Source organism: Elaeis guineensis, chromosome 3 (genome assembly GCF_000442705.2).
Source record: "Elaeis guineensis isolate ETL-2024a chromosome 3, EG11, whole genome shotgun sequence".
Lineage (NCBI taxonomy): Eukaryota > Viridiplantae > Streptophyta > Magnoliopsida > Arecales > Arecaceae > Elaeis > Elaeis guineensis.
In genome coordinates this window covers 102,710,315-102,726,231 of record NC_025995.2, presented here as the reverse complement: position 1 = coordinate 102,726,231, position 15,917 = coordinate 102,710,315, and the positions used below count along the sequence as shown (strand labels likewise).

The following is a 15,917-nucleotide window of genomic DNA, read 5'->3' as shown; positions in this document are numbered from 1 at the left end:
TACTTGTTGCTAAGCTAAATAAAATGCTCATTTTTACTAAATAAAATAAATTAAAATAAATTTAATCATAAGACTATATGATAAATATGTTATATATATATTTAAAATAAAAATAGAATATTTTTTTTTCATTTTTCATCTTAGATAACTTTTATCCGGCCCTGGTGGGTGCGTGATGATGATTGTAGAATGATACATCTTAATGTGAACCATTCATTAAGGCAATGCCGATCATATATGTATTTTTGAGTGAGGGAGTGTCTATCTAGGCATCTTTTATATAAGATAAAATCATGTAGTATAGATCAAAACGGATGATATCTCATGCATATGGATATAGAGACCTATCTCGTGATCGCAACATGGGGTCATTTTTTTAATTTAAATATTTCTAATAGTCATTTAAGAATTTGACAGATAATAATGTTGTTACATTTTCATCATTGATTATTGTCTTCTATCATAGCAAAAAATTAGAAGAGGTCATATTTTAGCTTGATTCTATATGATTTTTATTATACATGTGTGTGTATATCCATGCATATATAATTTATTTTATAATTATATCTAAAAATTGTTATTTATAAGTATACTCATGGGTACATCCGTTAGATTTTTAGTTAATGGTATTAGTAAACAACTATTTCGAGTATGAATTTATTTGTATTACTCTTTTGCTTAAATACCTTTGAAAATTTTATATAAAGATTTCGCTTCTTTCAACAGAAAAATGAATGTTAAATTCTTTCAATAGTATTAGCATAAAAAGGTGGCACTGTTAAATAGCTTTTAATTGCTTGATGTAGCTATTGAAGCCTTCCATTATGATCATCTATTGCATTTCCATATTACATTTCAAGTATAATTGAAAATAGGAAAAAAAAATACACCATGCATCGTTTGTTATTACTAAACTTAGGACATGCAAAGCTTAAAAAAAATAATCATTTGATAAATTAATAATGATTAATATGGTAAAAGATAAATTGAAACAATTTATGGGATAAATAAAGATCAATCACGGAATTTATTTCATCCTACATTATTTTTTTGGATACAAACTTGAAAATAGTGTGGTAAAAATAGTGTGGTAATTATCAAGCACGACATTGTCTTTCTTCATGGAGAGGACTTTTTTTTTTTTTTTTTTTTTCTTTTTTTTCTTCCCAAAAAATTTATAGCAAGTATAGCAATAATACAACAAACAACACTTGAAAAGTTTCTACTGCAAAATCACATTAACATCTAAATAGATCCTACCTGGAATAAATAACCAAATGCCATAGTAGAGAATTGCCCTAGATGCGGATTTTTCGTGGCAGCGTCCTCTCCGGTCTGGCTTGAAGGAACCTATTTAATATATGGGCTGTGCCGCGATTAGCTGGTCACGAATTCACCGGCATGGGGCCGGGTTTCGATCACAAAAATGGGCCCGATAGCCGAACTCGCATGTACCACACCGGAAACACATGGGGTTTACACAATGTTTGGTGATATTTTCGGGGAAGCGTGGTCGGTTTTCGTTGCTTCGCACGTCATCCGCAGCGGAGGCTGGACAAGGTCTTCCCGGACTCCAGCGGTCTAACCATTACCTAGAACAGGTCCAATGGACCACGCGAAATCCCACGGTGAATAACACGCCACATTACCGCTTGTATTCCCGATTGCGCGTTATCCACCGTAGCATATGCTCCGCGATTTGCCGTGGTCCACTTGGACCTGGTCCATGCAATGATTCCACCGTGGATAGGGGTCGTGTCTTTCGCGCGACTCCGATCACCTACCGTTTGATTTGAGAGGCGTGCAGCGGATGAATGGCGGAGTTGCCACGTTTTGAGTGTGATAGATGATCCAACGGTAGAGTCGTGCCAAGAAAGGTAATCATTCTTTTGCGCAAAAGATACAACCCTTGTTGCCCGTACATTAGCATGTCCTCCGTCCAATTCGGAGAAAGTGAGGGCCCTTCTAGGGTTGCCGCTCCATAATTCTTGTTCTCCTTCTTCTAGGGTTTCCTCCGCAAATTCTTTGCTTTCTTCGTAGAGAGATTGAGAGATGGTGGGTCACGGGAATGCAATCCCACTGGAGGTGGTGGGGACGATGATCGAGATGGCGGACGTCGCGTGGAGCGCCGTCGAGTACCGCCGCGAGCGCAAGGCCGACGCGGCGGAGGACGAGATCTCCCACCTCAAGGCTGAGAACCTCCGCCTCCGGACCGTGCTCGCAGACAATGTTGCCGTCCTCCAGAGCATCTATAAATCCCCATCTGTCTCCAAAGACTGCCCTCCGGACGTGAGCCCTTCTTCACTTCCTTCCCCTCCCTCCTTTTCTTTCCTTCAAATTATTGTAGTTAAACCTTCGTGAGGTTTGAGATGGAATTTGTGGACAAAAAGACCCAAAAAAGAAGGAATCTTCATAGCTACATGCTTAATTCCCCCTCAAAAAGAGGTTCTTATATTTCCTCCGTTCCCTTTGCCTTCACTTATATAGTTTTCAATGAATTTGAAAGGATATATGCAACATGTCGATAGCTGCGAGCTTAATTGCCCAAAAGAATTTTTTTTCCCCTTTTCCGTTTGCCTGCAATTATGATTTGGATGAAAATTTTAGAGATTATGTGCAGTATAAGAAGAAGAACAGAAAGAAAATGTTAAAAGAAGAAATTTGACAGTTATGAACATAACATGCTCAAGAATTGTGAAGAAAGGTCCGAAGATTATGAGGATTCGGGGGAAATTTTGACTCTGCAATTTACTTTCGCGGACCTAAAAATGATGTTATAAATTGGTAACCTGTCTGTCTATTGCAGATATGGAAAATATGAAATTTCGCAGCATTCAAAAAAAAAAAAAAATGGAAATCTTATAATTAATTATGAAGTGACAATTGATTCAAGTTGATGTGGAGATGAATTGTTATGATTTTGGGTTATATAAAGTGAATCCAGGTATATTCCTTTTATGCCATGATTTTTGGATCTGCTTCAATCTGAAAAGGGTTGAGATCTCTATTTAGCCGCACCATTATTTTGCTCACACTAATGCCTGCTTTCTTATGATTCCTGCTGATTGTTCAATCAAATAGTGACTATTTCAATTTCAAAATATTGCATATATATAATCCATCCCCAAAAGATGAATTTTGGTTATTTAATAATATCTATTATTATAGGGCATTTCAACACTATTATGTACTCAAGCTTCTCTTAAGAGCCTCTTTTTTCCCACTCTGGCACCTGAATTTGCTCCTGCAGCTTCCTTTTGGATTCAATGACAGTAAGTTATCAACTTCATGTGCTTAATGTTTGAGGTTTTTTTTTTTTTTTTAATGGAAAAATGTATCTAAAGCTCATAATTAGTACCTATGAGATAAAGGTGGTTGTTTGGTGCCTTCTTGACCTCCCAGTTGTGAAAAAGGAAATAAGTTTGTATCTGACACATAAAGCTAAACCCTTAGAGCTGGGATATAAAACTGGTTGATCACGGTTGTATCAATCTGAAGCTAAGTAATCTTATTTTGTCAATTTGCAGTTATATGCACGCCTTATCGCTGCAGTGGACAGCTCAAGCTTCCTGACCAAACTTGAATCACTTCATCAGCAGTCAACAGATTTACCAAATGGCAAACTCCCATCCAGTGAAGCCACAGGTCAGTCCCAGCGAACTCATGTCCTAAGTGGTTCACTTTGTGCATTCATCATTAATTTGATTTTTTTTTTGAATTAGGGGCAAATTTAAACGCTGTGGAAATTATGGTAGACGTTGATCGTGGAGAACCTAGTTGGTGGGTGTGGGTCACGCATGAAATCGACCCAAATTGCTTGGAGGAAGTCAGTGGAATTGATAATGAAAGTTATGTCATCATTAGTGAAGAGAATGTGGTTGAAGGAATTGCTCACTTCATAGCTCGATGCATCCTTGAAAACCCAAAATCTAAGGTGTGAGTTATCAGACTTTTGGCATTATCTTTTGTTCGCTTTGCATAATCTAATAGCTTACTACCATTAAATATCAGGTTTTAACGCCGGAGGATCTACAGAAAAGTAAGTTTGTGACAACCTTATTCTAGACTGTAAAATAATACTGGTTCAGGCAACTCTCTCTAACCTGCAACATGGTCTTCATAATAGTTGTGCATTGAGTTTATTTTTTAGTCATGAATATATTCTTCTTATTAAACAATTTGGATAGCTAATAGAATGTTTATCAGCTGATATGAGATATTTTTATCCTATATGAACAGAGAGCATGATAGTAAATATGATTATATTAATGCAATAACACTTCATGCTCCATTATTTCGTATGTTCTTAAGAGATCACTAATTTTCATATTTGTTAATGCATAATAAATAATAGTAGTAATCACAGTATATTAATTGTAATAAGAGTTAGAAAAAATAATATTAATGATCGTAACAATAATAGTAATAGTAGTAGTAATCATAGTAATAGCAATAATAATAGTTATTATTACTAAACTAGTGATAGCAACAGCAACAGTAATAGCAATACTCACAGCAGCAGCAGCAGCATATTTTTGTTTTGTTGACTTCATCTTTTTACTGCCTTTGTTTTTTTTTGGGATCATATAAGATCTGGATCTCTTTCTGCATAAGCGATTATTTTTATAACAAGGTTCTGTGTTGTAAAACCTATAAGTTTACTCCTTTCAGAAGATTTTTTGGGATCATGTTGAATCAATTGTAGATTGGGATCTATATATGCACATGAAGAGATTATATTTATATGTAAGTGGACTTATATAGTTTGTATCTCCTTCAAGTCCTTTCATAGTTTATCTGAATGTTGATGGTCTTCTTTTCAAGTTTTTTGGGATTATCAAATGAGGTGATCCTTTTCTCCTAATCTTTACCCGTTATCTTAATAACCATTTGTATAGTATATGCTTTTGTTTGTCTATAAAAATTCTTGATGGCTTGCCACATAGGGTCTCTATTCCATTATATCTCTCTTAAATTTTGTAGTTATATCCTTAGTTCACGGAAATTTGTACTTAAGGTGCCATATCTTCTTCAAGAACTCTTTCCTACTTCCTACACCCTCCTTTTAAGAATTTCCTTATTCAATTTCTTTTAGTGAGAGATCTGCTGCCATATACCTGCATTAGGAACTGCCCCTACACAAGGTTCATCTACAGTTTTACCTGAAACAATATGGCCATATGGAAAATTTTAAGTTAATGCCAGCTTTTAGCTTTTTAATTCCTAAAGCCCACATTTGATGCTAATGGAAGGACGTGGGCTATACACAATCAGCTAAAGTGGTAAAGGAGGGCAATGTATTAAAAATGCCTTAATATCTAGATATATGATGAGTGATATTTTGCTTCCTTCATGTTCTGTAATACTCTTTAATATTATAACTTTTTATCATGTTTTCTATACTAGAAGCATTTAAGATATAACATCCTACAATCCTATTCAGCAATGGTTTCCTTTAGTATATCGGTGCATGCCATTCGGTTTTTAAGGACTTGATCTTTTGTTTTAGGATTAGTCTATTTCACAAATAGGCAGATTTATATATATACCTAAGTTGGCATATGAGCTTGCAGCTGTGACAAGGGCTTTGGGTGGCATTAAAGATAGAAGCAAGTGGAGAAATGTTTGGGAGGCTGGAAGAGTCATTTACACCTTATCAACCTGGGGTATTGCTCTGGCAGGGTGAGCCTTTGCATATTTTATTCTCAACACTGTAGTGATCATGCTTCTCTATGTCCTGTAAAACACATTATTCAACAACCACCATTATAAAAAATTATTAGGTTCATGCCAACAATTTTATCTTTGTTGCATATTTATATTGTTATGTCGGATCTAGATCTATGGTTATCATTGTACTTGTAATGCCATATTATAAGCTTTTGTATGGCATCATGTCAAGGCCCCTATGCATGGACAAATTAAATGGGTTCAGTGGGGTGGTACTGTTAATGATTGATCTACCACCCACATACAAATGTCTACTCATTCATGTGAAAACTTCGAGCCTTAAGCATCTATTTGTCTGCTTAATCACTGTTTGCTGCTTGTGCACAGTAAGGCAACCTGTTGTATGACTTATTTTGACACAATTGGAAAATCTTTGTCACTGATAAGTCAACCTGTTCTTCTGCCATCTCCACCCTTTTTATTGTAATCCCCTAAGAGTAGGGACTTGATGAATAGGTGGATCCAGAATCATTTGATTTATTACTGAGATTGAGACTATATTAGTTCCGTGGTTTGGTGTTGTATTTTTTGTTTCATCACCCTTTTTGCAAAGAAAAATTCCATGATGAATTCAAATGATAGATGAAACTTTACTTATTTGTATGTGCTGATATTTTAAGATCATAGTCTGCACATATGTCTTGACTGAGGGTGCACCATGTAATTATGTCCAGTTGACAAGAACTGGTTCAGCCATGCATCCCTGGCCATTATAATAGTGGGATCTGTGCATAAGGAAAGGTGTCAATACTGCTTAATACATTAGATGGTCACAACTTTTAGGGTATTAGAATTCCATATTTCTGCTACTTCCTATTAAATCATTTAATGTTGACAAGAACTGTGTACAAGTTGAGATAATGCCACGCATATGTGCAATGTTTTAAAAAGAGCCCGACGAGGCACCTAGGTGCCTGACTAGGCACATAATAACCCCGAAGTGCCTAAGTGATGACAGCTTAGATCCCGCTAACATGGGATACTTGTTAGATGTGATGTACTTCCCTAGAAAGGAAGATTTTACACTTGGGGTGTGTAGGGGTTTCTCCTCCTAAGATGGGATGCTTGTTAGGAAGGAAGATTTTACACATGGGAGTTTAGAGTTTGTTCTCCCCCCAACCCCACCCATCTTCCTTTAAAAAGGGGGGAAAAAAAAAGAAAGAAGGGAAGAGGCAAGCAATAGTCAAGCCTTGTTGTTCTTCTTTTCGCTGTTTTTGATCTCCAACAGTCCATTTGCTTCTTCTAGTCAATTTTTTTTAGTATCTGTTAGTTTTAAGTTTACACATCTATATTACCATTAGCATTTTGACATGTCTTGTCAATATGTTCAGTTGTTTATTAATGTTTACTTCCCTTGAAATGTGGTGATTTTTGGACTTGTCTTTTTATGAAATATGTTTGATGATAGGTATATGAATAGAGAGAGAGAGAGAGAGAGAGAGAGAGAGAGAGAGAGAGATAAATTTTGATCCTCTTGAGAAGAGGGTGTCTACTCTTCTTAAGTCCAAAATCAACAGTTCAACAGTGGGACATCCCAAATGAAAATCCACACCATCGATCATGATATGCGTGTGTGTGTGTGTGTGTGTGTGTCAGCAAACATATCCAAAAATAAAAAATTATGTATTTTGGTGGTCTCTAACATATGCATCAAGTAAGTATGGTAATCTATGGTTAAAATTATATAAGGCCATACTTTGCCATGATCTGAGCAATAAAATCTTTTGATTTTCAATCAATACATATTGTAACATGTGTTATCATGATCAATAAAGTGGATTCTCAATTTGCATGCTTTATCATGTATTTTAGCACTTTGTCACAACAGGAACAGTCCATTTTCTACTCACTTGATGCAAAGGTTAGAGACCATGATTTTTGGTCTTTAAGCATTTTTAGTAGTGTAGATCATATCAACAGCGTGGTTTTTCAATTTGAGTGGCCATTGTTGATTTTCGACTTGAGAAAAGTAGATATCCTCTCCTCTTGAGAAGAATGTAGGTTATCCCATATATGTATATTAGAGATGCATGTGTCGATTATTGGAGTTTTTCCTTTGTAGGTGGCTGCCTAATTGCCTAAGCCATCCCTAGGCCTTTTGGAGGGGGTTCGATCAACTAGCTCTGTCTAGTCCTTTTCATATCCTTGCATATGTGTATATAAAGCAAATGAAATTGGCAAGAAGTCCTCTCATGTACTTCTGCCATCGATAGAACTCGAGTATTAATTTCGTCCTTAATCTCAACTTTCATCTTTTAGCATAATATATGAAATTACCATGAGTTTTACTACATAGATTCCCTCTATTGGAACAAAATGAAGTGAAAAATAGGAACATACAAAGAAAAACGTTTGAGGGTTAAAGTTGGCATGAATACTTTCAGAGACCAAAGTTCAAATTACCTCAATTTAACTGGCTACATATTGAAGATGCAACAAGATGCTTGCTTCCTGGATGTAAAACTAGTCACGATTGAGTTCACCGTGGAAATCATAGCCAAAACCAAAGCACAAACAAGGTGAAATCTGAGCTGGAATTTGAAGAGGGATCTCAGCTCATTTCAAAGAGGAAATCTGGAGACGGGTTCTTAGTTGATCTGAGTGTCTTGAGCTTGATCAAGCTTTGCCTAGAATAAGCCTGAATCAGTCATTGAGCTTGAACTAGGTTCATAGGCTGGAAATTAGTTTCAAGCCGGCCAAGAAATCTTGGTCAGGCTCAGCTCAGTATAGCTTGAAATGAATTAAATATATTATAATGTATAGTATATTATATAAAATAATCAACTTTGGATCTTATCCGATGGCTGACCTTGTCAACTTTGGTTTTTTAAAGGAATAAAATAAGGAACTGGTGAGATTAATTGAATGAGGCCGGTTTAAATTGCTTGAATTGGTTAAATTTTGACTCCAGTTTGAACCAAGCTTCTATTCAAACTTGAAGTCAATTTGATTCAAGCTGGAATTGATTTCATCTTGAGTTAAAGTTATCAAGCTGATTAAAATAGGCTTTTGTCTGGCTCAGTTTAAAATTAAGCTCAGATAGGTCTTGACCAAATAATGAATGAGCCAAGCTTGATCTCAAACTTCAGGCTTGAAAATAATTTCAAACCAAGCTTGATTGGATGGGGACTGGATCCAGGTCAGCTCTTGCACCGCTAGTGGAGATCAATGGTTCTAGAGCCAGTGCTTGTGATGATGCTATTCTGATTCCAAGTCAGGGCTTGACTTTTTGATCAGAAAAGGCAGCAGCCAACTCGTCTTGTGTAACACTGAACCAAGTTTAAATAAGGGGTGAAGTAGGCACCAGAATTTATTTACCAGGAAAATTACTTTTTTTTTTTATGTATTTTTGTTGAGTAGATGGCGCTTTAGAAATTCCTACTCCATTAGTGTTTTTTTTTTTTTTTCCTTCTTATATGACTAATAATTTGGGCCCAAGGGATGTAGATTGGTAGTATCCTATGGATGGTACTTATGATCTTTCTTTATGAAACAATAAAGGGCATCATGGAGCTCTGGGTTTAGGAAAATATGCTTCCATGGATTAGAAATTAGTTGGATGACGAAAATCTTAACTGTTGTAATTATGTGAGATGGATGAATGATGGTTTTTGGGTTCTTATTACCTTTAGTGGATTGCAGGTTATATAGACACCGGGCCATCTTGAAAGCTGCGGCAAAGGGTGTTGGTGCATCCACCAACCTTATCCTGAAGGTTCTCTAAAAATGTGGCATTAAATCCATCCATGTAATTATTGACTTGTCATGGAGTAAGTCTCTTTGTTTAGAAGAATATACTTCTATAGTTAAGAAATCAGCTGTGGGCAGAAAATCATACTGTTGTATTTATGTACGAGGGATCCATGATACCTTTGGGTTTTCATTACTTTATTTGCATGGCAGGTTATATGAGCCCCTGGCCATCTTGAAAGCTGCTGCAAAAGAGCGTTCATGCATCCACCATCCTTGTCTGGAAGGACCCCCAATGGTGCAACACTAAGTCGTGTTACGCCAAATCCATCATGTAATAGCCAACTTTCTCATTCTTTGCTTGTCATGCCCTTTTGTACAGCCACATGAATGTTCACTGTTACGTTTGCAAGGTATTTCTTGCATATTATCCATTAAGATAAAGCACATGCTGGAAGCCTTCTCTGAAGATGGAAGGAGGGTAAATGTTTTAAGTTGGCCATTCTTGTATGTCTACTTGCTTTACATGTGGAACATACATTTAGTTGATTCGTGGGGCACTTGATCTCTGTGATGCTTGCGTTCAAATTGTATGGCTACCTTGTTGGAATTGTCGGGCTAAAGAATAAGACCTGTGTACCTCTAACATTGCATGTAGGTAGGGTATTAGAATGCTTTGATTAACAGTACAAGGAAAGGATCCGGAGTATATATATGATCATGAGAAATGTCTTTTCTCTTTTTTTTTTCCGGTAAATAAATGTATTATCTCTTTTACCAGGAAGGAGTAGACATTAGTTTTAAGAAATAAAATGGTTCTGAGAATAGGGCTGTTAACGAATCGGACACGTTGAACATGCCACTGTTTGGGATCGGTTATTTCGAACTATTATTTAGTTTGTATTTGAATTACTATTTAGTTTGTATTCGGTTCAGATTCGAATGTATTCGAGAAAATTCTGTTTGAGATCGATTTCGGTAAGTTCGTTATGTTTGAATTAGGTTCGAGTTTAGTTTGTCTATAATTATATAAAAAATAAATATTTTAAAAAAAATAAGGGGGGAAATCATACTGATTTTGTGCAAGATGGCCGTCCATATCTTGTTGGGTTTTTTCGATCACTCCACAGAACGTCGGAATCTTTCCTATCGCTGTCGGAATATCCTCTCCTTCAACGTTGATGGTCTGTGCCTCTTCATCAGAGATATCTTCAAGCCGTCGAACATCGTCGAGTTCTTCGCTGTTGGTCCCGCAAAGAAGCCATCGCATCAGACTAACCTCGGTGCTCGTGGCCTCAACGACCTCGACCACAGCCATCTCCATCTCTGCATCGAAAACCTCGGCTCTGAAAGCTGCAACGATGGTGGGATCGAGATCGAAGGGATCAGGGGCAGACGCCAGGGGAGGATGATTGGAGACCGGAGGTGCGGCCATGGGGGAGGAGGAGGAGGCCGCGGTGATGGAGGGCGGAGGCGAAGTTCCTGCCACTGCTGCCGTGGCTGGTGGGGCAAGATGGACGGCAAAGCCGGTTCATACATGTGGTGTGGGAGGACGGTTGGATTATACTCACGAAGGTCCGAATCGAGCAACTAGAGGTCCTCCGCGCCTCCTGCCGCGAAAAGAGATGGAGAGATCGAGGGATGAATGAAATGAAATGAGACTGTCTGAAGGTTAAGATTTGAGTGTAAAAAAAAATATATAGGCTAGGGTTAATTGATCACTTGATCATTACCGTTGGATCATTGATCCAATAGTGATAAACAAGGTCTTCTTCAGTCGTTAGAGCAATGATCCGATGACGACTATTAAAGCTTAAGTATGTAATGCTATAATGTACAGTATATATTATATATATTAAAAAAATATATATTAAAAAATTTATAAAATAATAAATATATTAGTATAATATGTATATAAATATATATATATAATATAAAATATATTTATTTATTTTATCGAGTTTTTATCGATCTAAATACGATCAAACAAAGATTTATTCTAGTTTGGATCGTTAAGGTATCAATTTTAAAATTTTATTTATATTTAATTTTATAATTTAGCAAACGAGTTGAGTCAAAAATAATTTGAATATTTTGAACGAATCGAATAATAAACTAGACTGAGAATCCTACCTGAAAAATAAGGAACGTTAAAAATGTGCATCTTTCGGAGATATTTAAAAGCCTCCGTTACCATGCAAGACCGACAGGTCTCGAAAGGATCGGTACTTCTGCAAAAGAGGTTCAATCGAACTATCATCTAACAAGATCATGCATGCAATGAAAGCAAGGAGAAAACCGAATCAACTTGCATCCGTTGAAAAGCTTGTTCTCATTAGCAAACATATCTGTTTGAGATATTGTATTAAAATATTATTATAATGATCAAACTTTTGCCAAAATGTTGATATAACTGCCATAATCCTTTTTGGATAGTGACTGCCCCTTCAATCCCTCAACCTGTAAAACAAAATTTTGAGCATGAGTACATGGATAGCATGAATAATATTAATATTTTAGCTTAAAAAAGATAGAGTATCAACTTCGTCGCCCTTTTTCCCTTCTTGCTCTTGTAAAAAGGTCCTCATCTTCTTTCATACTTGTTATAGCGCCATCTACTGGAATCTCAGATCCATCTGCCAAAGGCTCAGAAACAACATGGCCGGATACGATTAACGTGTATCAGTCATAATATCTCGCAGTGATGCTCTCCTATATTTTTCTCGTTCTATCTTTCCGCAAATAATGTTATATCCACCAATAATATTCAAACAAAAAAATTCAAATTGATTTTTTTTTCTTTTTGTTGCAAAGGAATTAAGTTTAAATCGACAAATTTATACGTCCCAAAGTAATTTTTTTTGCTTGCATCAGAGGCCAGCCAACAATCAACCTAGCATTCTTATCAAAAACTGTGAGCATTGAGTCTCCTCAACTACATGCACATGCATGGCACATTTGTGAATGAAATCAATAAATTTCAAGTCAAAATGATTTAGAAGTTATTATTATTTTTGCATTGTATGTGCTAATTAATTTCATTACCTTGGGATGTATTTGATGTTTTACATTGAATATTTCCAGGTCATAATAAAGATAAATCTGTACCATTGTCATTTAGATTAAACATGAGGGAGAATAGATGGAAGTGAATAAGAAAAAAAAAAAGGATAAACATAAAAGAACATTGAAGAGCGAAGACAAGGAAAGAATCAAAGTAGTCATAGAGTGCTGGATATGTGTAAGGATCCAAATAACAAAAGCAATAACTCTACAGAGAAAGGCCACTATTTTTCGAACGAGAAAAAATTAGAGGAACCATAGAAGAAACAGAATATGGATAAAACATCAGAAAAAACAAGGGAAAAAAAAAAAAAGCAAAGAAATGAAGCAGCATGAAGAAAAGGTGGAAGAAGATAAAAAAAGGAAGAGACTGAAGATTACTAAATATTGCCATTGGTGTCTCGTCTGAACAGATTACCATAGGTTCTTGAACAACCACAAGATGGTAACTTCTATAAGAGTAAATATAACTAAGACGAAATTCCATGAGAAAATTTAAGCAAGGAATAGAAAGATAAACAAACCTTTTCCTTCTGACACTCACAACATCCATTTGTTTCAAGTGAACGAAAGGGCTCTTCAGCAATCATAAAGAACCTGTTACTAAAGCAAGATCATCATCGTGTCTATAAAAATACAGAGTAAAAAATAGCTAATATGACATAATGCCTACAAAAAGTAGATTTTTCGCTTGAATTGATGGAATTATTCACTAGCAACTTTAAGGCACAACATTATGGTCACTACACCATTAGGATATGCCCCATGCCACTCATACCTAGTAAAAGAATTATCATACTTGCTCTAGTTTTGTATGCTACGATGATCATTTAAATTAGTGAGAAGATGATGAGAGCAACTGAACCTTATCCCATCATTAGGTAGGATAAATGAATTATTCGGGAGGTATGGTGGCCATAATCCTAGTGATTGCATCAATCTTTGTGAAAAATTTGCATCTCTACGGAACGGTAGCAAATTCATGCAATATTATAGCCTAACCTAATGGAAATGCAAAAACGATGCCTAGAATTTTTCCATACAATAAGGGGATTATTTCTTTTTTCCTTTTAGTTTCAAGAAACATTTTCATATTGTCCTGCAATCGGTACTCCTATCAACATTTAAAGTACTTTGTAGCCATTTTCTACCAAAAATTTCTGTTTAAGTACCATAGGATAACGAAAAGGAAACCGGCAGTGGCAATTCTAACTCCAAAAAAACATAGGGTAACCGGTAAACGTGTCAAAATTAGAGAATAATATGAGTGCTACCAACTAATAGTTGTATTATTGATGTGCTAGTATTATTTTCAATTAGATATGGTGCGAACGAAATTAAAAAAGAATAAAGATTTGTTTGTACTTTTATAGAGGATATAAGGAGCGAGTAGTATGGATACATGCATCACCTGTCTTAAGGTCTTGCATTTTTGAAAAGAAATAGCTATGTAATTTGAATAGAAGCAAGCATATCAAATTCTAGAATTATAAGGAGTATCTAACCTCGGAAGTGAAGAAGATTTTTTTACTCTTTTTCAAATCAATTTGATAATCAAAATATCAACTCATCTTTTTTCAGGATCTAAGTTTTTTTTTAAAAAAAAAAAAAAAAGAGTTGCACGTTTGAACAATTTCCTTTGTTGAACTTTTTCCCTTAAAAAAGATTGGTAACAGAGATTTTCGAGGATACGATACCAAAAATATTGAGGGTACTAGAGGCCTAATTAATGCCGCCCACTAATTTATCTAAGGTTTATATGGCGATGCAATTATCTTCATAGATTATCTCATAGATTTGCATTGATACAATTTAACATATCAATTGTTATAAAAATAATACATATAATATGTTAATAGTTGTAAATCAAATTCTATTTTGAAGTACAAATTGATCCGAGGACAACCGTACTTACAAAGTTAGAGGTTAGGTATTGAATTTTAATATTGAGGAAAACATGATTACCAAAAAGAAAAATGAAAGGACAAGAATTGGTAATAAGCGGTTTTCTTTAGAAAGATAATTTAGATGAAAATTATTTAATTTGAAAATGATTTCCTAAGTCCTTAAATATGCTTTGTACATGCACCAGAAATATATCCATAAATCCAAAATGCCCATTTGATGTAACCATGATTCTATTACATTGATCAATTATTTAATTATTATTAGGGTTAGGCGGTGACTTATCATGTATAGGGCCTTTGCTTGGATAAAGAATCCTGTCTTGTGAGAGTCATCAATTAAGATCCAAGAGGAGATTATGGTTGTTGGAGAAACTAAGGACATTGTTTACTAATAAGATGGGGATATTAGTGTTGTTGATGGATTATCGTGGATTAAGTTCAAGAGATGTGAGATTGAGGGCAAATCTGATTATTGCCAAAGCTAAAGTATATGTTGCCAAACCTCACCCTTGTTGAGAAGAAGAATGGAGAGAGCAAAGGACAATTGCGAGGTTAAAATACTCCAATTGGATGTAATAACATTAGCACAACCAATCTAAGACAGTGGTTGGACTAGACGAGGAAGATCACATAAGGTTCGATGGCATTGTAGTCCACTAAGTTCATTTGGTGGTGGTGGCACGACTGATTATTTTCAACTAGAGGTCCAATCGATGATGGTGGTAAGTATAAAAATAATATAATTCAATTAGGTGAAGGAATAAAGAGTGGAGGGATATGATAGATCCATGCTGATAGTAGCATAGTCGAAGAAACTCGATTGACGATGAGGATATGTATATTTGACTCAATTAGAGATTTTGTAAATACCAGTAGCGATATAGGAGGTGATACGATAGATTTAGATCAGAATGATAGAAAGAAAGTGAGAAAGAATGGAGGGATAGATTTGATAACTCAAATTATTCTAATTATTTATTTCTACTTGTGTAAAATAAATTCTGGAGTTCGGAGAAGTCAGGCAACTCCACTTTTATTTTTATTCCACACGTACTTTCTATGATTGTTGTTTATTGTATGCATAGCCATATTTTTTTCTACCAAATGGCATTATGAATTTTAAAAAATTTTAACATGCTTCTCATTTGCGGGGGTTAGAAGAAGGCAGGTGACTCCGCCATTAATTTTTACACCACACATGCTTTTCATGGTTGTTATTTGGTTTTTTGCATGTAAAGCCTTAATTTTTTTCACCAAATGGCGTTGAGAATGTTAGCAAATCCTGACATGTTTCAGTATGCTTTAATTAATTTTAGATACATGGATAGATAATTATCAATAATTAATTAAAAATTGGTGAAAGTTTTAAATGAATAGTTATGATTTCAACAACCATCATAAAAGAACCATACAATAATAGTTATTTATTTTGCTAATTTTTTGTTGTTAAGAATATGATTAATATGACAGAGGGAGTTGTGATTAATTATTTTTCTCTCAAAGAAAAAAATTGGATTGGTTTAATTG

General features: G+C 35.3%; 1 protein-coding gene and 1 pseudogene across 2 annotated transcripts; both read left to right on the top strand.

The window, feature by feature from the left end:
- The first annotated feature begins 1,938 nt into the window (after positions 1–1,938).
- Positions 1,939–9,969, top strand: LOC114913984 (uncharacterized). 2 transcript variants are annotated; one of them, XM_029263475.2, is made up of 7 exons: positions 1,941–2,289; positions 3,528–3,645; positions 3,723–3,934; positions 4,012–4,039; positions 5,574–5,682; positions 9,373–9,500; positions 9,634–9,969. In XM_029263475.2, exons 1-6 carry the CDS (start codon positions 2,053–2,055, stop codon positions 9,452–9,454), a joined length of 786 nt encoding a protein of 261 aa, XP_029119308.1. In that variant the 5' UTR covers positions 1,941–2,052; the 3' UTR covers positions 9,455–9,500; positions 9,634–9,969. The 2 variants fall into 2 exon arrangements, 1 of the variants encoding a protein (XP_029119308.1); XR_012139861.1 differs by lacking the exon at positions 5,574–5,682 and having other exon boundaries at positions 1,939–2,289.
- LOC114914007 (uncharacterized) lies at positions 9,496–11,079 on the top strand (annotated as a pseudogene).
- Positions 11,080–15,917: the final 4,838 nt, after the last annotated feature.